This window comes from Rhinolophus sinicus, chromosome 2, assembly GCF_057876585.1.
Source record: "Rhinolophus sinicus isolate RSI-liver-muscle chromosome 2, RSI-T2T, whole genome shotgun sequence".
NCBI lineage: Eukaryota > Metazoa > Chordata > Mammalia > Chiroptera > Rhinolophidae > Rhinolophus > Rhinolophus sinicus.
Genome location: NC_142502.1, coordinates 11366397 through 11390593, shown reverse-complemented (window position 1 = coordinate 11390593; position 24197 = coordinate 11366397). Strand labels below are relative to the sequence as shown.

The 24197-nt window shown below is 39.9% G+C and overlaps 1 protein-coding gene and 1 pseudogene across 5 annotated transcripts in view; both read right to left on the bottom strand.

Moving 5' to 3' along the window:
- Nucleotides 1-12926, bottom strand: part of IPCEF1 (interaction protein for cytohesin exchange factors 1) — a 152467-nt gene extending 139541 nt beyond the window's left edge. For 2 of the 5 annotated variants that reach the window (XM_019749258.3, XM_074333724.2), the window contains exon 1: nt 12780-12926. Coding sequence is in view for 2 of the 5 variants with exons in the window: in XM_019749257.3 (XP_019604816.3) it covers nt 12780-12841 (62 nt within the window). In the remaining 3 variants the exon portion in view is untranslated. Of the gene's footprint in view, nt 1-6938; nt 6955-12779 lie in introns of those variants that run through there. The other 3 variants (XM_019749257.3, XM_074333722.2, XM_019749255.3) reach the window with 2 other exon arrangements.
- Nucleotides 12927-23508: 10582 nt separating this feature from the next.
- On the bottom strand, nt 23509-23994 carry LOC109456787 (paired-like homeodomain transcription factor LEUTX pseudogene; annotated as a pseudogene).
- Between the last annotated feature and the right edge of the window lie 203 nt (nt 23995-24197).

Below are 24197 nucleotides of genomic sequence, written 5' to 3'. Positions count from 1 at the left end.
TTAGAGTAAATGCAGTCTGAAGTCCCTCTTTGATAAAATAGATTTGATGTCTGATTCTATGGAGTAAGCCCTGGCATCAGCTTCCAAGACAGGTGAGTAGAGGCCTCCCAACCGATCCAACTGTAAGACTAAGAATACATGCCTGCTGGGATGACTCAGGCTGGGAAACAGCAAGGAGCAGAAGATGATTAGACTTGAATTCAACCTTGACCTGGATGATAAATCAGTAGAGACAACTGAAAAAAGTGAACTGCCATCTTAAGATACTTAACCCTAGAGCTGGGAGGTCTATGGGTGGAGCTGGGGCCCTTGTTAACTCTCTAGTCCTAACTTCCTGTTAAACTTTGTGGTAACTTCCAAGAGAGGGATGTTAATAAATAGAAGAGCCATCTTGGAATTTGGGCTTTTTCTTCTTCACGTGGGCGGCTGCTTGGAGCACTGGTGGGAAGTGTGCATTCGCAAGTGTGCATTCGCACACTTCTGGGGTGACCTCATTTCTTTTTTCTTTTCCCAAATAAACTATTCTTTTTGGTATATTTTCCAGAGATTTATTTTTTCCAGTCGACACAACTTACTGATAAAGGCCAGGCAACAGAATGCTTCAAAGGGGGAAAACCTTCTATAAGAGTCAGCAAACTAGAGTCAAGCCTCAGCTCAGTCATTCACTAGTAATGTGGCCTCGGACAAGCCACCTAACCATTCTGAGCCTCAGTTTCCTCAATGGGTGTCTTACTCTCTGCCCCACATATGGACAGCACAAAATCTTTGTATCGGTTTAAGAAAATGTGCTCCCAGAAGAGGGATTGCTGGGTCATATGGCAATTCTATTCGTAATTCTTTGAGAAACCTCCACACTGCCTTCCATAATGGCTGCACCAGTCTGCATTCCCACCAACAGTGTATGAGGGTTCCTTTTTCTCCACAGCCTCTCCAACACTTGTTACTGTTTGTCTTGTTGATGATAGCCATTCTGACTGGGGTGAGGTGATATCTCATTGTGGTTTTGATTTGCATTTCTCTGATGATTAGTGATGTTGAGCATTTTTTCATATGTCTATTTGCCATTTGTATGTCCTCTTTGGAGAAATGTCTCTTCAAGTCCTCTGCCCATTTTTCAATTGGGTAAAAATCTGAAAACATTTAGAGATAAAGACACGTGTGCTCCAATGTTCATTGCAGCTTTGTTTACGGTGGCCAAGACATGGAAACAACCAAAATGTCCTTCAATAGATGAATGGATAAAGAAGTTGTGGTATATATACACAATGGAATACTATTCGGCTGTAAGAAAAGATGATATAGGAACATTTGTGACAACATGGATGGATCTTGAGAGAGTAATGCTGAGCAAAACAAGTCAGACAGAAAAAGCAGAGAACCATGTGATTTCACTGATATGTGGTATATAAACCAAAAACAACAAAAGAACAAGACAAACAAATGAGAAACAGAAACTCATAGACACAGACAATAGTTTAGTGGTTGCCAGAGGGTAAGGGGGGCGGGGGGTGGGGGGGTGGGAGATGAGGGTAAGGGGGATCGAATATATGGTGATGGAAGGAGAACTGACTCTGGGTGATGAACACACAATGGGATTTATAGATGATGTAATACAGAATTGTACACCTAAAATCTATGTAATTTTACTAACAATTGTCACCCCAATAAATTTAATAAAAAAAAAAAAAAAAGAAAATGTGCTCCAACACACTCGGTAGACTGATTGTAAAGCAGTCATAGCCCAAAGGTTCCATGTGAATGGACATTTAGCATGTACAAGAAGGTCTCCTTCTCAAAGAATAGAACAAAAAAGAGGCTAGAAAAAGACTTTTGAGAAAACAGCTTCCTACTTGCCCACTCCTAAGATGTAGACACTGAAATGTTACTACGTGAAACTTCTTTAGGCTCTCCAAGAGAACAGAGAGTAGACTTTCAATGGAAATGTCTGCATCATAAAAAGATGGCTAACCTGAGTCTTTGTCATACCAAAAGCCCCAGGCCTTGCAATGACATTTAAATAAACAAAGGATTCACAGAATCTCTCTTTTACACCAGGAGACAGGACACGTGTTGAGAGGGCAGGCAATGGATAGAGCAGAGGGGTTGGACAAATGTGCCTGGGTAATGAAGAGAAAGAGGTACAAAAAGCTGGGGGGAGGAGGAAAGAAAAGAGATTTGGCTACAGCCAAAATTCCCTGGGGGCTATTGATTGGCATGAACAGGTGGGTAAAATGAAGAAAGCTTTTCTTACCTAAATGACTAGGTTGGCTAGGAAGAGAAGTATTAGACAACAAAGCTACCTTGACCCAGGGACAAGTATATGATATTAATGCACAGAGTGATTGGATAAAGCAATGTTAACTGCTAAATGAGAAAGGAAAAGCACCTACCTAATAGTGGTTTTTTTTTTAATTATACCTAACCAAGTACATTTGTTTTTATCAATTCTCCATGAATTCTCAAAAGAATATAAGGAGACCATCCAGAGAAGATTGGCTAATGATTCACTGTTAAACACGTGTGAATTGCAATAATGTCAGTATAAATGAGGGGAAAACCCTGCTAACAAAAGGAAACTGAGTGAGGAGCCAGAGTTAGAGCCAGACTGGAGAGATGGGTATTCAAATCATATTGTGGCATAAGAGTTGAAGAGAATTGAGGTCAGGGAACTTCCTAAGAGAGAAACTCTCCCAAGAGACAGCAAGACAGGGAACCAAGAAGTCAATCAGATAAGATGCTATAGCTATAGTAGAAAAGCTTGAGAAGAAATCTGAGAGAGCTAGAGTACAGGTCATTAACATACAGCAGAAAGCACTGAGTCTTGAAGTCTACAGAAGGGCAAATTTGGGGATGTAATCAATACAGAAAGGGATGCTGAATCCAGGAAGACGAGCACTGAGAAAAGTCCTAGATTTAAACAAACTGGAGCCTTTGAGAGCACTGTGACTGGGGTGTAATGAACAAAATCAGGCAGGAAATTGGCCAGGCGACATCAGTTCAGGAGCCTTTTATGCAGTGTGTGAATTCTCAAGCTCCTTGCTTTTTCTTCTCCTTCCTGCTGCATGACTTTCAGCTTTTTTCTTTGTGTCCACCAGAAGGCTCAATGCATAGGGAAGATGACACTAATTGTTAAAATTATGAATAATAAAATGGCAATAGCTACATGTCAATCAATAATTACTTTCAATGTAAATGGATTAAATGCTGCAATCAAAAACTAGGGTGGCTGAATGGGTAAGAAAACAAGACCCCCACATATTTTTTAAAGTATGGTGAATGTTTACATTTAAAAATTTTTATTACAGTAAAAGACACATTGCCATTAATCCCCCTCAAAATACTCCCCCCTTCTTCAAATACACTTTTCCCATCATTCTTGCCACTTTCTGAAGCAGTTCTGGAAGTCCTCTTTCGTGTGTGTCTTTAGTTGCGCTGTCCTGGCTGCCTCAATGTCCCAAATTGATTCAAAACATTTACCTTTCATGGTCATTTTGACTTTGGGGAAGAGCCAGAAGTCACACGGTGCCAGATCCAGTGAATAAGGTGGATGAGGACACACTACAGTATTTTTATTTGACAGAAATTGCCGTACCAGAAGCGATGTGTGACACGGAGCCTTTCTGTTGTGGTCATAAAATATGGTGAGTGCTGCTGCCAAGTGCCACCCAATGGAAAGGCAGGGATCATCAATACAGGACATGGTGCATTCAAACTTAGTAACAGTATGTGACAAGTTTCAACTTTGGTGCAGTCAGTCAGGTGTGGGCTATGGTTGAGAGAAGGTGTGTTTTAAAGTGTGCCATGAGTCATCCTCCATCAAGACAACACTCCATGTCACACATCGCTTCTGGTACTGCAATTGCTGTCCAATAAAAACATGACAGTTTGTCCTCATCCACCTTATTCACTGGATCTGGCACCATGGGACTTCTGGCTCTTCCCCAAAGTCAAAAAGATTCAAGACATTAAGGCAGCCACGACAGTGCAACTAAAGACACTCAGGAAAGAGGACTTTCAGAACTGCTTCAGAAAAATGGCAAGAATGATGGGATAAGTTTGTTCGAAGTGAGTTTGGGGCGGGGCATATTGAGGGGGATTAACGGCAATGTGTCTTTTACTGTAAAAATTTTTTTATTTAAACATTCACTTCTTTATTTAAACATTCAAACATTAAACATTTTTATCACATATCATATATACAATGAAATATTGCTTCCCAGGGAAGGGAATGGTTTCTTGCCATCTGCAGCAGCATAGATGGACCTGGAAGGTATTGTACTGAGTGGAGTATCAGACAGCGAAAGACAGACGCAATGTGATTTCACTTATGTGTGGAATCTAAAGAATAAAATGAACAAACAAAACAGAAACAAACTAATAGATACAGAAAACATTTTGATGATTGTCAGATAGATGGGAGGGATGGTTGGGAGTGTGGGTGAAAATAGGGGACAGGATTAAGAAGTACAAATTGGTTGTTACAAAGCAGTCATGGGATGTAGGGTATAGCATAAGAAATATAGTCAATAACATTGTAATAATCATGTATGGTGTCAGATGATTTGTTGGGGTGATAGATGGGAGGGGGTTGGACAGGGTTAAAAGGTGAAGGGATTAAGAATTATAAATTGGTAGTTACAAATTAATCATGGGAATGTAAACTAAAGCATAAGGAATATAGTCAATAATAAGGTAATAACTATAACTAGTGCCAGATGGGTACTAGACTAGTCAGGGGGATCACTTCTTAAATGATATAAATATCTAACCACTGTGCTCTACAGCTGAAATGAATATAAAATAACACTGAATGCTAAAAAAAAAAGTAAGCAATAAAAGTAAATATAAATAAATAAATAAATAAATAAATAAATAAATAAATAAATAAATAAATAAAACAGTCACGGGGATGTAAAGTACAGGGTAGGGAATATAGTCAATAATATTGTAGTAACTATGTATGGTGTCAGATGGGTACTAGACTTACTGGGATGATCATTTTGTAAGTTATGTTGTACACCTGAAACTAATATAGTATTGTATGTCAATAGTAACATTGTATGTCATACTAATGAAATATTGCATTTTAATTGAAAAACAAAAAATTATTTTTAAAAATTTTAGTGAAGAGGAATAAACACATAAAGTTACACAGCTAATATGTGGTAAAATTGCGATTCGCAGCCAAGTTCGATATGTTCTTTAACCATCCCTCCTGCTTTACAGAACAAACTTGACCAAAGAACTGACTACTCCAAAGAATTTAGATTCATAAATCTTAAACTAAATTAGTTGGATCATAAATGCCATGAGAGAAAACATTGAGAATATTAATATAAATGGAAGACGTGATTTTTTTAAAGAAAAATAAAGTATTGCCTGTACCCTTCAAAAAAATTGGCTACTGCACTCCTATATGGTAAATTATATCAAAAACATGTAATGTGTTAGCAATAGAATTTTACATGTCAGAGTAAAATTATCTCATTTTTGTTAAATACCCACATATCTGAAGAAAAAAGTATTCAAGATTTTACACCTAAATGTTAACTATGATTATTTCAGTGTGGTAGGATCATAGGAAATATTAATCTTCTCCTTCTTTCTATGTATTATTGACAATAAGCATGTATTATAGTATGTGTCCTAAAGAAAAGGAATTTTTTTAAAATTTAAGTAGTATATGACAAGATAGTTGATAACATAAATTTAGTGTGAGGTTGAATTCAAAGTATTTGCCTAAAGAGATCCTTTCTTCCCTTCCTTTATCTAATTTGATATTTACTAATCTTTTCTCAAAAACTTGTTCTGGTCTTATAATAAATAGAAGACATGAATGGAGACTATTTAAATACATCCTCTCAAAATCCTGCCTTCCTATCTTTTGATCTCTGTTTTCTTCCTCTTTTCAATCTGAATTCTTAGAAGCAAATGTCCCATCTCTCTGCCCCAACCCTCCTCAGCTTTGATCTGGAAATATCTTTAGGAATGAGATTTTCCTCAATGCTCAGGCAAATCTGTGACGAGCACTGCTAACTTTATACTATTCACCCAAACAAGCTTCCACTGGCCTAAATGTGGTTAGATTACGTACACTCTCGGATCCAGGAATGGGAGGAAAGATGGACAAGCACAAAGCAACCTTATCTAAAAAGAGGAAATCTTGCGGCATCCTTTTCCTTATGCCCTCAAGGCAGCCATTTATTACTGGACTCCCAGTTCAAACAGACCCAGGTTTAAATTCTGACTACAGATCAAATTTTTGGAGTTGGGATCATGACTGTACCCCTTACTGTTTGACCTTGAGCCAGGTTCTTAAACTCTCCGAGCCTGTTTCTTCCTCAGTAAAAGAGGAGCTAACTAATAACACCATTTCTTAGAGTTATTAAGAAATTAGACAGTGGACAGCCTTTAACATCTTCCCTGGCAGACAGTAAGTGGACAGTGTACATTAACTGTCAATAATAACAGTAGTAATGACATGTGACACGAAGCCACTGGGGACGTGCAATTGTGTGCAGCCAGTTTGAGAAACTACAATGAGAAACAAGGAGCCTCTTGAACCCTATTTCGACCTTCACTTAAAGGCTCACCTCAGTGGCTCTCACTACCCAGAAAGTTCCCAGCACTGTTGGGGAAGCCTCATTGGCCAGGGGCCTTCATCTATTCGCAAAAGGTCCACGTCCACGTGGTAAGAAAAGAAACATGAGTCTGTGGGGAGTAGACAGTAGTGCTCAATGCCTGAACTCAGTCCAGGACTGAGAGGGGAATCTCTTGCTAATTTGCTCCCAACACAAAGCTCCCAGGAATAGATATTTAATGCAAAGTGGAAATGACCATACCCTGTGTCTAGGACTCTGCTACTGCCAGGAACACCAAAACTTAAAGCAAAGTCGCTTTGGAGGGATTCTCTGGGCCTTATTGCTATATCTACTTACTCTGCTTTGATGAATGCTCTGATGTCTTCTCATGCTGGCGTCTGGGCTCGGAATAGCTGGTGTTTCTGTTGAGGCACCTGATTTGTACGTAACTTTGGAATGTTTGTGAGTGTTCATAAAATAACACTAAATAATAGTCTGGTGCCTAACTCAAACCTTACTCGACAATTCCCTCTTAAGTCCCCATTACCTACGCAAAAGCAGTTCTAGTTGATTAATCAAGTTGAAAATCCCAGCGCAGGAAATCTTAGTAGCTTGTGTTCTAGGGTAAAATCCAGCTCTAGCTGGAAAACCTTGGCCATGTTTGACTGAGAATTCTAGTTCAGATCCTTCTCTTTGAGAGAACGGCTGCAACCGAATCTACCCAAGAAAAAGTATTATTGCTTCACATGATTACAAGCGAACCTTAAGGATGATCTTGTCTGTTCTCTCACAAGGAAATACCTGGAAAATATTTGGTATTCAATAGGCACTTGTTTCAATGTTAAATATTCAAAAATGGGCGCTCATCGTATTATATGATTAACATTCACATTCATGACGGAGAACAATTCTTTGCCTGTTTGGTCAGGGTGGTAAGAGAGATTGGCATTTATGGTCCAACAGGAACCAAAAGATAAGGCCTTCAGCACACATTGCTTCAGGCTTTTAACAGCTAGAAAGAACAAGGTTGTTATACCTGACCTGCACTTTAAGTAAATTAATAAAATGTTTCTGTTAATTTGCTAACGAAGCAGAATCTTCAAACATGTTCCAAAAGGTAATGAGACTACACTGAGGACCAAAACTACTGCAAACCTTCCCAAGATTGTGCTGTACTCTGAGATATCCAAACAGAATAATCATAAACAAATAGCCTAAAAAGTATGGTCTACCTGTTCATAGCCATTTGCTCGGGTTTTGAAAAGAATTAAAGATTACCTCCTTAAAACATGACTTAGTAGGAGAATAGCCAAATGTCTTCTGGGTGAATTGTAATTTCTTACACCAAATTATATTCTACAGAAGTGAACAATGAGGGGGAAAAGGTGAAGGGGAATAAGAGGTTCAAATTTCCAGGTATAAAACAAATACCCTGTTTCCCCAAAAATAAGACCTAGTCAGACAATCAGCTGTAAGGCGTCTCTGGGAGCAAAAATTAATATAAGACCCGGTATTATTATATTGTATTATATTATATTATTATATTATAAAGACTCAGTCTTGTATTATAATAAAATAAGACCAGGTCTTATATTAATTTTTGCTCCAAAAGACGCATTAGAGCTGATTGTCCAGCTAGACGTTATTTTCAGGGAAACACAATAAGTCATGGGGATGTGGTGTACAGCATGGGGAATATAGTCAATAATATTGTGATAGTGTGGTACAGTCTCAGGTGGTTGCTGGACTTATTATGGTGGTCACTTCTTTAGGTAGGTTAATGTTGAATAACTATGGTATACACTTGAAACTAATGCAATATTGCATGTTAGCTGTGTTTTAATAAAATTTGTTTAAAAATAAAATAAAACAAAGGCTACAACGAGAGACAAAGAAGGACCCAATAATCCCACTTCTGGATATTTATCTGAAGAAACCCAAAATGCTACTTCAAGGAGACATGTACATCGATATGTTCATTGCCGCATGGCCATGACGTGGAGGCAGCCTGGGTGTTGGTTGATGGATGAATGGATAATGAATGGAGTTGGTACATATATACAATTGAATCCTACTCAGTCTTAAAAAAAAAAATGAAATCTTGCCATCTGCAACAACATGGACAGACTTAGAGGGTATTGTGCTGAGTGGAGTAAGTCAGACAGAGAAAGATAAATGTCATATGATTTCACTTATATGTGGAATCTAAAGAACAAAATAAATGAACAAACAAAACAAAAACAGATTTATAGATGCAGAGAATAAACTGATGGTTGCCAGATGGGAGGAGGTTTGGGAGGCAGGGTGAAAAAGGTAAAGGAATGAAGAAGCACAAATTGGTAGCTACAAAATAGTTATGTGGATATAAAGTACCGCATAGGGAATATAAATAATAATATTGTAATAATTATATATGGTGTCAGGTAGGTTCTAGGTTTATCAGGGTGATCACTTCACAAGTTGTATAGATGCCTAATCACTATGTTGTACACCTGAAACTAATATAATATTGTATGTCAACTACAATTGAAAAATAAAAATTTAAATAATAAGTTAAACATAAAAAAAAAGTGAACAATGTTATATTGAGGATCCTGGGAAGAATTTTGAGTCAGGTCCATTTCTTTTCTTTCTGAGAGGTCTGTATTTTCCTATTTTACACCAAGGTTCAGTAATCAACATGTAAATTTGCCTATACATAGTTAAATGTTCTATTTCTCTCGGACATTAGAGATCAGTGCACAAAACACCTAAGAGCATTTTCCTACATGATAGCCAAGAAAGAAAGGAATTCTACCTGTTCAACTTTGAAAGAATCTATCCAGTCACAAATTTCTGTTGAAATTTTGAAAGAGAGTATGTAAAATTAATAACACGTCTAAAATAAAACTGAATATGGATCAGTTAAGAAGAGGAGAAAAAAAAGATGTTTTTAGTTTTGAGCAAATTAAATGAATTGCCTTTGCTACAATGATGTTTTCCTGCTAAGAGAATGTTGTTCTACTAGAGATAATTATGGTAATAAGAATTCGGGTAATTTAAACTCTACTGAAAAGGGGATTGAAGAGATTCTTGTGTTGCAGAGAAACCTAAGAATATGCTTGAAATCCTAGCTGTTTATGTTGTAATTAAAATTATTATGTAGGTACCACACTAACTTTATGTATCAAAGGAATCAACAATTATAGATGAAACCACAAAAATGACCCAAGTTTCCATAACTGGGGATTTCCGATTTGCTATATGTTTCGACTGAAGCCTTAGGCTTTATATTTGGACCAAAATGCCATCATATTGCATCATTTTCCAATTCAGAATATTTGAACTTGTCTTTCAATATACAACTTAGGGAAGTAAATATCACCCCAAATAGACACTAATGTTCCTTATCTAGCAAATGACCACATCAGGATAATAATCTGGAAGCCCTAGCTCGACTCAATTTATGAAAGGATGTCTTTTTATAGATTACACAATAGCCTGATTTTCAATTTGTAAATGTGTTTCATTGTTCAGTGTCGTTATTCATCCCATTCAATGAAGTGGCTCTACTGTTTGAGGCCTAACGCCACAGGTTAAAGTCAGAGAAATGAGTCATGTTGGATTTGGTCCCTAGAAGTGCTTGCCAACAATATAGATGAGTCTATTCCTAGCATTTTAAATGATTTTTATTTTTTACCCCTGTATTAGTTTCCTAGGGCTGTAGTAACAAAATACCACAAACGGAATGGCTTAAAACCACAGAAATGTATTCTCTCACGGTTCTGGAGGCCAGAGGTCTGAAATCAAGGTGTTGGGAGAGCCCTGCTCCCTCTGAAACCGATAGGGGAGAACCCTTCCTTGCCTTTTTCTAGGCTTCTGGTGGGGTTGGCAATTCCTTGGTGCTCATTGGCCTGCAGCTGTATCACCACAACCCGTCTTCATCATCACATCATCTCCCTGTGTGTCTCTGTCTGCACGGGGCTGTCTTCTTATAAGGACATCAGTCCTATTGGATTAGAGGCCCCCTCCATTATGACCTCATCTTAATTTAACTCACTATATCCACAACTCTTTATCGTCAACTAAAGTCCCACTCTCAAGCACTGGGAGTTCGGACTTCAGCATTTGAGGGGGAAAGGCACAAGTCAACACATAACACTCCCTACTACCTTTAATCTAATCCTCCTCTGCCAATAAAGCTCTTCTATGCCATTTGAGTCTCTACCTGGTAAGAAAATGAGAAAAGACAGAAAGCTACATGGGTTGATAATGTTTTTACTTTCTTCAAAGCATTTCCACTTCATCTCCATGGGTCCACACAACAAAGCCTACTGGTTAGGTTTTGTTATCTCAGCTTTTACAGATGAGAAAATGTAAGTGTGGTGAAGCTAAGTGCCTTTCTTGGTAGCACTATATGCTATATGCTACCACTGTATGCTGGTAGCACCAGCTGCTATATGTCACCAGCAGAGCACTTCAGTCTCCTAGCATCTAGATGTGTGCTGCTGGCACTAATATGTAGAACCTATTATAAAGACCCTCCGTGCAGGTCCACTGAAACTCATAGAAACTGGATGTTTCCGAATTCAGTAGCATGTTATTATAAAAAGGTCCCTGGGGATCCTTGTGGTGACAGAACTGTTATGTATCTTGACGGAAGTTGTAGACTATAGTCCACCATCACCTCCGCCATCAGTTCCAACTCTGTCCTACCACCCCCATGACCACCACTTCCACCACCACAGCCTCCACCTCCCCCTTCACTGCCATGTTGTGACCTGCAGGGCTTTGTATCGTCTCTTTTCATCTCTTCCCACCTGCATAGTCTCCTCCTCTCCTGCTTCCTTCACTCTGACTATCTCCTTCAGTGTCTGGGCAACAGAGATAAAACAAAAGCTACCCTATCACAATCATTTGATGAAAAATCCGAATCATTCATTCACTGAACAAATATCGACTGAGAGCACAGTATGTGGCAGGCACTGCTCTGAGTGCTGAGAGTACAGTAATTCCCCCATTTGCAGGATTTTTTTTTTTTTCAAAAAGCTTATTTTTTAGTATTTTCTTCACTCTCACACACCATTTGCTACATTAACCTGCTTGCACATTGTCAACCTGTGCTTGGGTTACCAGCTCACACTCCCTAGCCTCCACGCTGGATGGAAAGCAGAAGTGAGCTGTTTAAGAAGGACACGGGAGTCAAAAGGAAAGTCTCAGGCAATAGCCATGAAGTAATTTCTTATCTCTTATTGCCACAGCCAGCTACCGCAGGAAAGAACTTCCTATTTCCATACTCAGATGATGCGTATTTGCTTACTGCAACTTGCCTGCAAGAGTTTAGACACAGACCCTCTCCAGAGAAGACACTAATATATAAAGAAAGGAAATTTAAAAATACATTAAAAATGAGTACACCACCAAATAAGCAACCTGAAGTCTTTTCCTCCTTGTTCATATGGTATGAGCAGGAGGAGACCTGTGTTCTTTCTGTTTCTACGTAAAATAAATAGCTATAGAGGGATCAGGCTCTATGCAAGACTCTTCAGTGTTCCTAGGAAAGTACTAGGAATGCACAGGCCCCAGAGACTCGCAAAGCCCACGACTGTAGTCAAATATGCCTTGATGGGTTATAAGTCTGCCTCCTATAGCTAAGTTTCTTTCACATATACACAAGCAAAAATAACAAATGCTCCAGGTGCCCTGTGGGGAAAAAAATCATCTCTGAACCAACATCACCTAAGTCCTTGTTTTCATACAGAGAAATTTTGTCAAGCCTGTGACTTTTTTCTAAAAGCAAAATCCCTTCCCGCTGTCTGCATACACAGGGGGATTCTCCACAAAGAATATGCTTTCTCAACAGAGCGTTTCCCCACATGAACTCCTCAGGATCCAAACAAGGGCTGAATTGTTCTTTTCTAAACTGAGCCCATGGTCTGCAGTCCAAGAAACTATCAATACAACATCCATTGAAAAAAAAAGAAAAGCAGAGTGAGCACCCAACTCTCTCCTTCAAAGCTCTAACAGCTTTAGAGAGTGCCTTTAGTACTGCCCCTCACAGCGGAAGGTTTCTGAAGAGCTGCACAAACATCATACCCCAAGAGTCACATTTTAGAACTCACTGTTCTAAAGAGAGCGTGAGTGTACCAGTCGCCTTACCATCTTGAAATGCCAAGCAATAACTCCACATAATATCAGCCAATGAGTGATTTTACTTACACGCAATGAAAAGACCGTGGATCCAAGGGCTGGCTCTTTCTCCCTGAACTCAGAAAACTCATAATCCTCTGAGGCAAAAGTTGAGGGCTCCACTTGAAGCAACCACAGCTCTGGAGGTTCAGTGTATACCAGACTACCATTAGAAGCTGACCAGCGAGTAAAGCTCTTTCAAAAGAAGAGGAAGTGTCATCTCTAGTTCCCCAATTTTATTGTTCTTCCGTCTTACTGTTAACTAACCTGTCCTTGATTCCAAAATCCAGGACCCGATATATGCAAAGCAGGCACATCCCATCTCTCTGACTTCATTGATCACTGAACATGACCCACTGTATTCATTCCCAGGACACACGTATGAATCATTACATGGTTTTGCTTTCCTGTTTTGCAGGCAAAGATGTTTGTTTACTCACAGGCATGGAGAGTGAGATTATTTGCAGAGCTGTTCTCGGTGTATGTAGTTGAGATACCACTTTTTTTTTTTTTTATCATCGGCCTCTTTTAGGCCCAAATCCCCCTTCCTTCTCTTCTTTCAGGTTACCCTTCTTTCTCTTCTCCTAAAAGTTCGTTATACTCTACTAAATAGAGGTAAATTTGTAAAAAGTATTTTAGGATACAAATAAGTCTTAGCCTGCCATTCTTTTGCAGCATACATAATAGATTCTCTAAATTCAAAACTTTTCTTTCACATGCCAGAAAAGGAAAATGACAGACTAAAAGTTAGAGGTGTTTGAACTCATCACCAATAAATTCCTGCCTCCCCCTCCCACTCTCCTTTTTAACACCAGCATCTTGTTTCTTTATACCTCCTTGGGAAAAGAATGCAATCTCACTATATTCATACTCTACTTTCAAAGAAAAGGAAACAAATAATTAGAAATGGACTCACGGTCAATGCAGAGTTTCAAACTGTGGTTACTAGACCATGAGCATGTGTATTAGTTATCTATTGCTGCATAACAGATTGCCCTTCCCACCCTGACACTTAGAGGCTTAAACCAACAAACACCTATTACCTCACAGTGTCTGTGTGTCAGGAATCTGGGTCCAGCTTAGCTGAGTTCTCCGGCTATGGATCTCCCACAAAGTTACATTCAAGGGGTCAGCTGGGACGGCAGCCATCACAAGTCTCAGCTGAAAAAGGAAACGATTCCAAGCTCACTCTTGTAGTTGTTAGTAGGATTCAATTTCTCAGGGACTATGGGACTGAGGGTCTCAGATCAATGCTAGCTGTTGACCTATAACCACCCTCTGTTCCTTACCCCATGGGCCTCTCCTTAGGGCAACTCACAAAAATGGCAGTTGGCTTCATCAGGACGAAAAAGCAAGAGTGAAAGGGAATGAGAGTGAAGTGTTCTGATCCTGGTTAAAATACTCTGTGGTGTTTGAGGTCTGCCCATAGGTAATTACAAAGGCCTTCACTTGGCAGACCTCAGTGGGAAAGCTGCGCTCCTCACACTAGACTTGGTAATAACCAGCACATGGTAGTGCCCGAAGGGAGTTGCAGTCAAGGTCAGGGCCCCGTGGTCAGTCATGTTCTTTGGCATATTTATATTCCCAGCCCAGTGCCTTCATTCCTAAGCCTCTCTATCTGAGACCTTGGGCCAAGGTCCTCTTCAGGTGCCTCTCCTCCTCACGAAGGGAGGAGAGGGAAACCTTGAAGACACTTTTCCACTCTACTCAGTCAGTACTATCTATTCCTAGTCCCCTCCCACACACATACACACACGTCAGGGTCCATGAAACTACCGGAGACTTTTATTGGGGACTTCCTCAACAGTGAGACAACCCCCCATATGGGTGCTTCTGCATCAGACCCTCCACAAGTGCACCATGGGAAAAATGGAACAAGGGGAGTCGGCACTGCCTCCAGCTGTAGACTCTTGCTTATGTTCTCACAGTAAGTGATCAAAGGCATAACGCTTCCATTTTTGGCTTGTTGCTTGAATCAGCAACTCCAACACCTGACAGCTCCACTCTCTGCCCAGCTCCGTTGACCTCCTGTCAGAAACAGAGTGTGAGCAAGACAGAAGTCATAATATTTTGTAACCTATTCCCAGACGTAATAGCACAACACTTTTGCCACATTCTGGTTGTTAGAAGTGAGTTACTTGGTCCAGCCTACCCTCAAAAGGAGAGGATTACATGAAGTGTGCATATCAGGAGGTGGGGCTCCGAGGGGGCTATCTCACATGTTTAGGTTCAGTATACAAAATTTTATCCCAACTCAAGTTGCCCCTGCGCAGCCAAATACTAACAAAAGAGAAGACTCATCTAAGGATAAAATCATAAATGTAGTCGAACCACTAAAAGAAAATCGGAGACTTTCATCCAGGCATTACGTTAGCCTGCCGCCCACTCTAGTCATTACCAAGGTCACACTGCTCAGATTTGACAACCTAATGACCTTCATCATTCCATCTCCAAGAAACAGACAAATGAACATACAAGCAAAAGACTAAACTACACTATAAAACTAGCGTAGAATCTGGAAGGCAGCTAAAGCAATTTTAACAAAAAGAAAAACTTTTCACCCAACCACAAGCATGAGAAAGTCTTAAAACAAGCCCAGAGTTGGACTTTCTTCGGCGAGTTTAGATAGTTACCTTAGTTATTTATCCCTTTAGAATCAGAATTCCCAGACACCTGGCCTTTCTCCTCTTGATACTCAATGAATCTAACTCTTAAGGATCACCAGGTGGGGCATCATTGCCTGTAGCCCCCACCAACCCCAAGGGGTACAGAAACAGGTCACTCCATAGTAAGCAGGAACTGCTCAGACCAGGGCAAAGAAAAGGTCTGTTTCCTGGCCTGGACACCCTGGGAGTGAGGAAAACGGGTCATTCTGGGTAGAGTACTAAATAATTCAGTTGACTTTAGCTCTTCCTAATTTGAAGATGTGTTGACAGCAGCCTACAGAAACCAGTGTCACTTGATTTAACTGGCAAGAGGCTAAGGGCAACATTTTCAAAAGCAAAGTGAAAATCCTCTGTAAAGCATGTTTTGTATCTCTGCTTTTTCAGAGGTTTGTAAATTTACAGATTAAACATAGCCTACATTCCAGCATATCCCATACCTCACAATCCAAATGTCAATAAAAACTGTGTTAATAATAAATAATGCAGTTGGGTAGCAGAGAAAAAAAGAATATATAACAAAGTTACTAATTGGTAAAGGCTTTCCTTTGGGGAACATAGTTCCTTTGGGGTACAAACTATTATCCTATGGGGTAATAGTTTGAAAACTACTTCAGTCTCTGGTCTCAGCCCTCCTCTCATTTTTTTTTTTTTTTAATGCTCATTTCATGAGAAGATAAGAATTAAATTAAATCTGTAGAAGAATGAAAGGATTACGAGTAGATGCTGTACATTTTGACCAGGAATAAAACAAAAGTTCTCTCAGTGGCTTCTTTTTTTTTTTTTTAATTTACCCCTTTTTTTTTTTAAGATTTTATTGGGGAAGGGGAACAGGACTTTATTGGGAAACAGTGTGTACTTCCAGGACTTTTTTCCAAGTCAAGTTATTGTCCTTTCGATCTTAGTTGTGGAGGGTGCCGTTCAGCTTCAAGTTGTTGTCCTTTCAGTCTTAGTTGTAGAGGGCACAACTCAGCTCCAGGTCCAGTTGCCATTGCTATTTGCAGGGGGTGCAGCCCACCATCCCTTGCGGGAGTTGAACCAGCAACCTTGTGGTTGAGAGCCCACTAGACCATGTGGGAATCGAACCGGCAGCCTTTGGAGTTAGGAGCATGGAGTTCCAACCACCTGAGCCACTGGGCCGGCCCCTCTCAGTGGCTTCTTGTTTGCATAAACTTCTGTTTCTGGGACACGCTGCCTCATCTTATCCCTACATTGAGTTGTCCTCTAGTTCTCTGCATTAGGAGCATCCAAAAGTACTAGATGATATTAAAATGGGCTCATATTTCATCGGGCTTTTAGATGCCATCATCAAAGACATCCTCACAGGGCCTGTAATTTACAACTTTGGGGCCCGGATTGGAGCCACTTAAATTCTTGGAGCATAATCACTTGATTTATAGAAGTGGAATAATCCTCATGGTGGCTGGACTTTCAGTTCAAGATGGACTGATCACAGACTTTTTTTTTTTTGCCTCTTTCCCTCTCTCCCAAGACTCTATTAAAATGATACAACAGGTATAAAAACTATATAAACCCACAATAACAATAGTGACGCTGGAGGAAGAGCATGAGAGCTCAAGAGATCTCAACAGATTTCTGGAAGATGGGATTAACAGAGGAGGAGTAAGAGACAAAGAGCAGGCACCCACAGCGTTCTGTCAGTGAGGATACTCTGGTGGAGAACCTGCCATCTGTGACGCAGAATCCCTGAGAGGGTCAGCATTCCAAAGGTCAAGAGAGCTCAGAAACTCTGAACAAGTGAGGACGATGGAAATAGGAAGATGAATTGAAAGTCTGTAAGACCCTAGTCTCGCTCCCAGACCCCTCTTTCAAATTTCTCTCTCAGCCCAGCCAACATACACAAGCCTGCAGGCGGCCATTTCACCCCACTCCAGGCAATATCATGGAGGACTCTGCTTTAAAGAAATTGAAATTGCGCAGAGATTACAGTCAGTGTGTGTGGATATGGCCACTCTCACACATTCTGGTATGAGAGTGTCACTGAGCATGTGCCGGGGTAACGTCATGTCCTGTTAGGTAACCATGAAATGCTTTAGAGTGGTGAAAAATGGCTTTCTAATCAGTATCTTTACAGAGTCTCATGAAAATATTATATCCATAAAAAAGGAACAGGGTGCTAAGAAAAAGATGAATAATCTGAGAATAAGAAAGAACCCTTGGATATTATAAATATGCTTGCCAAATAAAATTTATCATCCAAGCCTTCCGTTAAAATCTTTATTTGGCACGTGCCACTTGCGCCTTCTCAAGTCCCTGTCCTTAGAAGAGCCCGTGCTCGGTTTAAGGCTCTGGAGTCACCCTTTCAAAATTCTTAATAATCTATGAGTGAGAGCCCCGTGTTTTCATTCCAAACTGGGCCCTGCCGTTTTTGCAGCGGTCCTGTTTGTAAGTCTGGCTCCTAACTGGACTGTCAGCTCTTTGAAAGTAGGGGTGGGTTGTTTTTGAAATTCGAAATTTTGAAATCCCGGTGAACTAGTATAGGGCCAGTAAAGGACAGTGGGCCTAACTGATACTTATATGTACTTTACATGTAAGGGCTGTAATTTTATACTCTAACGTCCAAGAACACAATTCATCTTTCAGGAAGGCTATGATTTATTCTATGCCAGAAGTCCCTCTAATGCCACCTATAAAACATCTCTGACTCTCTGTAATGCCTGAAATGCCATAATTACAGTTTTATTCCTTCTATTTTAAGATGTTTCCCATCTCTTGCACTGTCAATCCTGCTGGGACTATAAACTTCACTAGTGAACTTTAACAAAGAGGAATTTGTCAGATTTCTTCAGTTCAGACAGAACCAACCCTAACCCTATTCCAAAAGCAAGAGATTCATTGTAGGTTCACACTTTGAACACATCACACGCAGCTGTATTACTGATTTGGGACTACGTTGGTAAAACATGTACACAAATAACTCACATAGATTCCTGAGCCTCAGCCACTGCAAATCAGTGAAGTAAAAATTTTAGTGTTATACATGAAAATATATCAATACTCAATATTTTTTTGAAAAATATACATTGTCACCAACACCTATCACATCTCTAATTTATGCCTGAAACGTTTTTTACCTTTTCCACTAATCAATATAAAACTCTTACCTGCCTGGTTACTATTCAGTGTATTTATGGAACATGTTTCTTGACTGATGATATACCTGGGGGCTGTGTATCTAGGAGAGGAGACGAGCTCAGAGACCCAACTGACAAGCAGAGCAGGCGGCAGCATGGGACAGATGCCACGGGACTGATGCAAAATTAAGGACTATGAGAAGTCAGAGATGGAAGAAAAGAATTCTGGTTGCCTCTACGTGGGCCAGCTTCACAGAGGAGACAGGATAGGTGCTGGTCCTTGAAGCCCAGCTGAAATATTAACAGGAAAGATAGAGTGGGACATGACAATCTACACAGGGAGAGAAAGTTCAGAAGATCAGCAAGTTGATGGTCAGCTCAGTGGTTCTCACTGAGCTGCTACCGCCCCCTAAGGGCCATTTTGGAGACTTGTTGACAGTGACCTATTTCCCTCCTATAAATAAAGACCCTTGGGCCCACGGGAATTATCCAAAATAATCCCTCCGTTTCAAAATCCTTAATTCAATCACATCTGTGGTCTCTTTGCCATAGAAAATAACATATTCACAGGTTGAAGTGATTAGAACTGGGACATCTTTGGGAGGCCATTATTCAGCCTACCAGCCAGCTTCTGGGGTACACGTTTTTTACCCTCACCTAATTCTAGTGGTTTGTAACACACACTTGTTCATATATTCTTTTAGTAGCTAGGCCTCATCCAGAATGTGAGATATGATAATGTCATCCAAATCCGTAATTCCATTAATGACACCAAGTACGCCACAGCAGGGAAGATATTAGATTTTCTAGATCCCTCTCTCTCCTCACAAGTAAATCACTGAATTTGATCACTTTAACCATCCTCCCAATATTGTTCAAACCCATGCCCTTCTTCCAATCCTGCCACCTCCCTCCGTCTTCAGAACTCATCCTCGGCAGAAGAGTGACACCTTTCCAGCCAGTCTCACCTTCCCTGTGGATCTCCCCAACCATCCTCCATGATTCTGAGTAATCTCTCCAACATGCACATCTGTCACTCCCCAGGAAATGCTCATGGAGCCTGGAGAACATTTGCTGAAATGTTTGTTGAACAGAACTGGTGATAATAGATACTGATTTGGAAGGTTGTTCGAAAAACAGATCCTATAACCTGGGATCTGAGACTTCAGTCCTTATTTGTAAGGGATTATTTTGATTGGATTTCACCTGCTTCTACCTCATGTGTCAGTTTGGGAAGAAAGCCCTATTACTCTGGTCATTTAGTTCACATGGCATCCACATGAGTTATATTTATAATATTAGACTCCCAAGATTTAGACGGTAAATCACAGGACTTTGTGATTGACTCCTCAGTCTGGATTAAACTGATCACTGCCACCAAGTGGCAAATGTTGTCACTGGGCACAGCAGCCTCTGCGTTCATTCATTCTGTTACAGCCTTAGGGGCAAAAGGAAGGCCATGAAATGGGCCTCAAGCCTTCACGGGCCCCGTGAGGAGCTAAAATTTAGAACAGCAATTTGCAGAATTTTATAGCAAAGATGACTTGTGTGCTTCACCATAGCAATTAGTTATATTTTCCTTCTAATTCCTTTCCATATTCAACTTTGCAAAACACAATAATAAATAATGTTTACTTGACATTAGAAGGAATATGACGATCTGGAAGGTTATTTCCAAGGTAGCTCAAGCTCATGTCTTTAAGGATTAAAACGTGTTTACATTTTATCCACATATAATGGGTGTGTAGAGAAGCGATCGAAGTGAGAAGAAAATGATGTGCCTGTTTGTCTTGGTGCAGCCATGGAAGGCCTGGACTGCCAGGAAGTTGGCAGTATAAATCCACCACTGCCCAAGGTCAGGCCCTTCCTTGCAGGCACAGAAACTCCATCTGTCCCTGTCGTGGGGTTTCTTGACCACAGGGAGGCTGATTTAGCCTAACCAAGCCACACACAAAAACCTGAAAGCTGATGTATTCGTTTGAGATAAGAGACATAACACATTATATATTGCCATCAGCCTCACTACTCTTTTCTGTAGCTGCATCGGGGGTTGGGGCCGGAGGAGGAGGAACGAGAAAGAGGAGTCGTAGATGCACCCTAACAGAGAGAAGCAGAGAGCTGGTTTCTGATGCCATTTCTGGTCCTGTTCTAGTTCATGCAGCTCAGCACGATGCTTCCTTTTTCTGCGAAATTATGTGAGTCTCTGTTCCTGGAGGACAAAAGGATGAGCTGAAAATACTATTAAATATAGTCATTAGGGACAGTGTTTTGACGTGTTTTGTTTTGTTTTATGGTTGTTTTTAAGTTTGGAGCATTTGAGCATTTTTTGATATTGTTTAAATGTTCACTATTCATTTCTAATTTTATTGCAAAACAGTAAGAGAATGGAAGCTGTACAGCTTGTGCTTTGTAAAATAGATTCACATATTCTTAATGTCCAAGTATAAGATTAATTGTTCAATGAAAACTTTAAAAAAGGTCAGTTCTCTGTATTATAAATCATTAATATCTATTAATTCAACTTCGAAATTATGTCACTGGTCTTAACTAAATCCTATTTCCTTTGTCTACTTGATCTGTCAGACTGCGAGGTATGTTCATTTCTATGACATTTGTCAATTTCTCTTTATATTTTCAGTAAAAGTTGTTTATATGTTTTAAGTGCATGTACTTGAGCTCAGATAGGTTTGTGACTATCGCATATTCCTTATGTAGATTCTACCTTTTATCTAAAATGACACTGTTTTATCGTAGGCTTTTGCCTTGAAATTTCTTATCTGAAATACTATTGCCACTCCCTCTTTTCTTTGTCTGCATGACGAATGTTTGCCCATCTTTTTTTTTTTTTAACACCTCTAAGTAATTTTGTTTTTGGTTGTTTGTAGTATATAGTTTATAGAAACTACTTTAAAACTTTTTATCTGCTTGTGTTTGTTAAAACAGCTGTGTTTGCTCTTCTGCCAGTTTGTTTTATGCCTTCAGCTTCTCTATGCTCTATTGATTCTAGGGCTAGAACATGTGACTCGGCCTAAACCAATCAGAGAATTCCATGTGATTTGAACTGGTCCAATCAACATGATACCAGCATTTGTACAGGAGCTCTAAGGAAGATAATCTTTTTCATGCTGAAATTAAACTTATCAAGCTGTGAGATTTAGAGCTTCTGTGGACACCTTGCTGGACTGAGAATGGAATACACACGATAGAAAAAATAACTGAGAAGTAGAAAAAGCAAGAGTCCCAGAGGCTTTGTTCCAACACAAGAATTCAGCTCTACTTGAAGATATGTCTACCTCCAGGCCCGGCACTGTCCAACAGAACTTCCTGCGATGATGGAAATGTTTTATGATTTGCACTGTCCAATATGATAGCCACTGGCCACATTGTGGCTATTGAAATTGAGGCTAGTGCAACTATGGAATTGATAAAGACAGTGTATTATTATAGGGAAAGGCAAACAAAGATTAAGCGTCTTGATTAAATTCACAGAATTAATCACAGAGCCAAAACCAGTAGCCAGGTCTCCTAGAATCTACGCCTGTGCTCTGAATACATGCGCTGAGATTTGCAATAATTAGTTAACAGGGGAGCAATGTGGAACTGAAAAATAAGGTCTATATTTGATGTGTAGATTTTTGATCATTTCTTTTTTGTTTTTTATTGCTTATGTACGCTGGCATCAAACATAAATAACAGCCTTTGGAGCGAAATTGTCTCTAATTATGCCAAGTATAAATAAATTGCTCTTATTATGTTTCTATCTATAAAACTGATGTGCTGATTGTTGCTTAAGATATACTGAGGGTCTTGTTTAGAAAACTTTACATGACTTTGATGCCATATTCTAATTCCTAATTTATATCAAATGTTTATTCTGACATATAAAATTACAGGATAGAAAATGTGATTCTTAAAGAAATAGTAATGGAATAGCTTCTCTAGGCTACTTGGAAATAACTGATGTAAAAAGCTACTAATACACACTTTACATAACATTGACTAAACTAAGGCGGGTACAGTGTCAAAATCACAACATGGTTCATTTTCTCTTTTACACAGGCACTCCATTATCTTTTGCCTCTTTGCTTTTCTCTTGTTTAGTTCTATTTGGAGATCTTGAAAATATTTATAATAATATTGTATCTATTTGGATTATAATTCTTGGCAAAATATCTGTTCTCAATTTTGTCTGAGACATAGCTAATAACTCGGGAAATTTCTGGAAATTTCTGAAGCCAAGAATATTCACCTATGACCTCTCAACGATTATGCTGTTACTGCCCCAAATATGTCTTAAAGGGGTTGCCAAGAGGCCAGGAAACCCAGGGAACAGCAAACATTGAAATGAGCTAAAATGTAGACTGAGTCTTTTTTTGACATGACATTTCTGACTTAAATTTTTGACCCAAGTAAAATGGAGAACATTTTTACATATTGATAATAATTGGGGGTGGGGAATGAGAATCAGAACCAAACGAGTCAGGTTTAGGGCTCAGGCTGCATAAGTAAGATGGAGAGCAGAGAAGCAGCAGAACACAAACCCGGATGAGGCTGGCAGCTGGAAGGACAGCGTGCTGCATGTCAGGCATAAAACACCTGAGACTTAAAGCCACACAGCTCTCAATTGTCAGCAATGTCGATAATGAAATCCCTTAGAAAAGTTCTTTTTTTTCTTTTTACATGGTATTGACTTTAGTTGGGGTGATTTCATGGAGCTCAACTCAGTTAGGACAAGCTAAGACCCAAGGAAAACAAGCCTGTTTCTGCTTTCTCCAAAGGGACAGAAGACTGTCCTCGATACTGAAATTTGTATGAGGAGGCTCAGAGGACAGAAATGACAGGACATCATGAAAGGTAAAGGGATTTCTTTCTTCTTACAGAAAAAGATAAACTCCTGAACTCTGATCTGTTTAGACTGGAGTCGACTCATTAAAGGTGTTTGGAAACGTTTCTCAGTTTGGCAAGATTTGGATCCCAGACCTTCCTCAAGCTGTGGATATGTCAACCATCACACTGAAGATCATCGCCAGCCATGCCCCCTCCACCAGGGAGCAGGTAGTGATCTAGACTGCTGGGATGCTCCTCCCCAGGTAAAGCACATAGTTGTACAAATTGATCTATGTCATGGGGAATGGAAGCCCAAGGAGTGTCAGAGACCCCCAGAAACATCTGCTGGAGGTCATGAGGCTGAGAATCCCGTGATGCATTCCACTCTGAGGCACCCACACCTCCAGGTTGCTCAATACCAGAAGGTTTAAGTGGTCCATGGTCATTGGCATCCGAAATGCTGGAACTCATGGGACGACTGTTTGCAGAAGTTACAGGTAAAGGGTTCTCTTCCTTCACTGAAATGATCTGGTTTGGTGTTTCCAGTGACAGACTTGGCTGAGTTTGTAGCTGTTGCTTCCTCCTTTTGATGAGTTGGTTCTTGAACCAAGTCTTTATCACTAACTCATCAAGATGAGTAGCTGAAGTAAATGCCGTCATGGTAACCCAGTATGGGTACATGTTCTTTTTGAATGTACCTTTCAGTATTCTAAGCTGTTCTGGACTAAAGGTGGTGCGATACGGGCAAGTAGACCCTGGCTTTCCTGCCATAATATCTTTTAAAAGTAGAATGATCCCATCAGCTGCATGTGTTTCTGAGCTCCTGAATTTTGTTTGTGTCAAATTCCTCCTTTTATTACCAA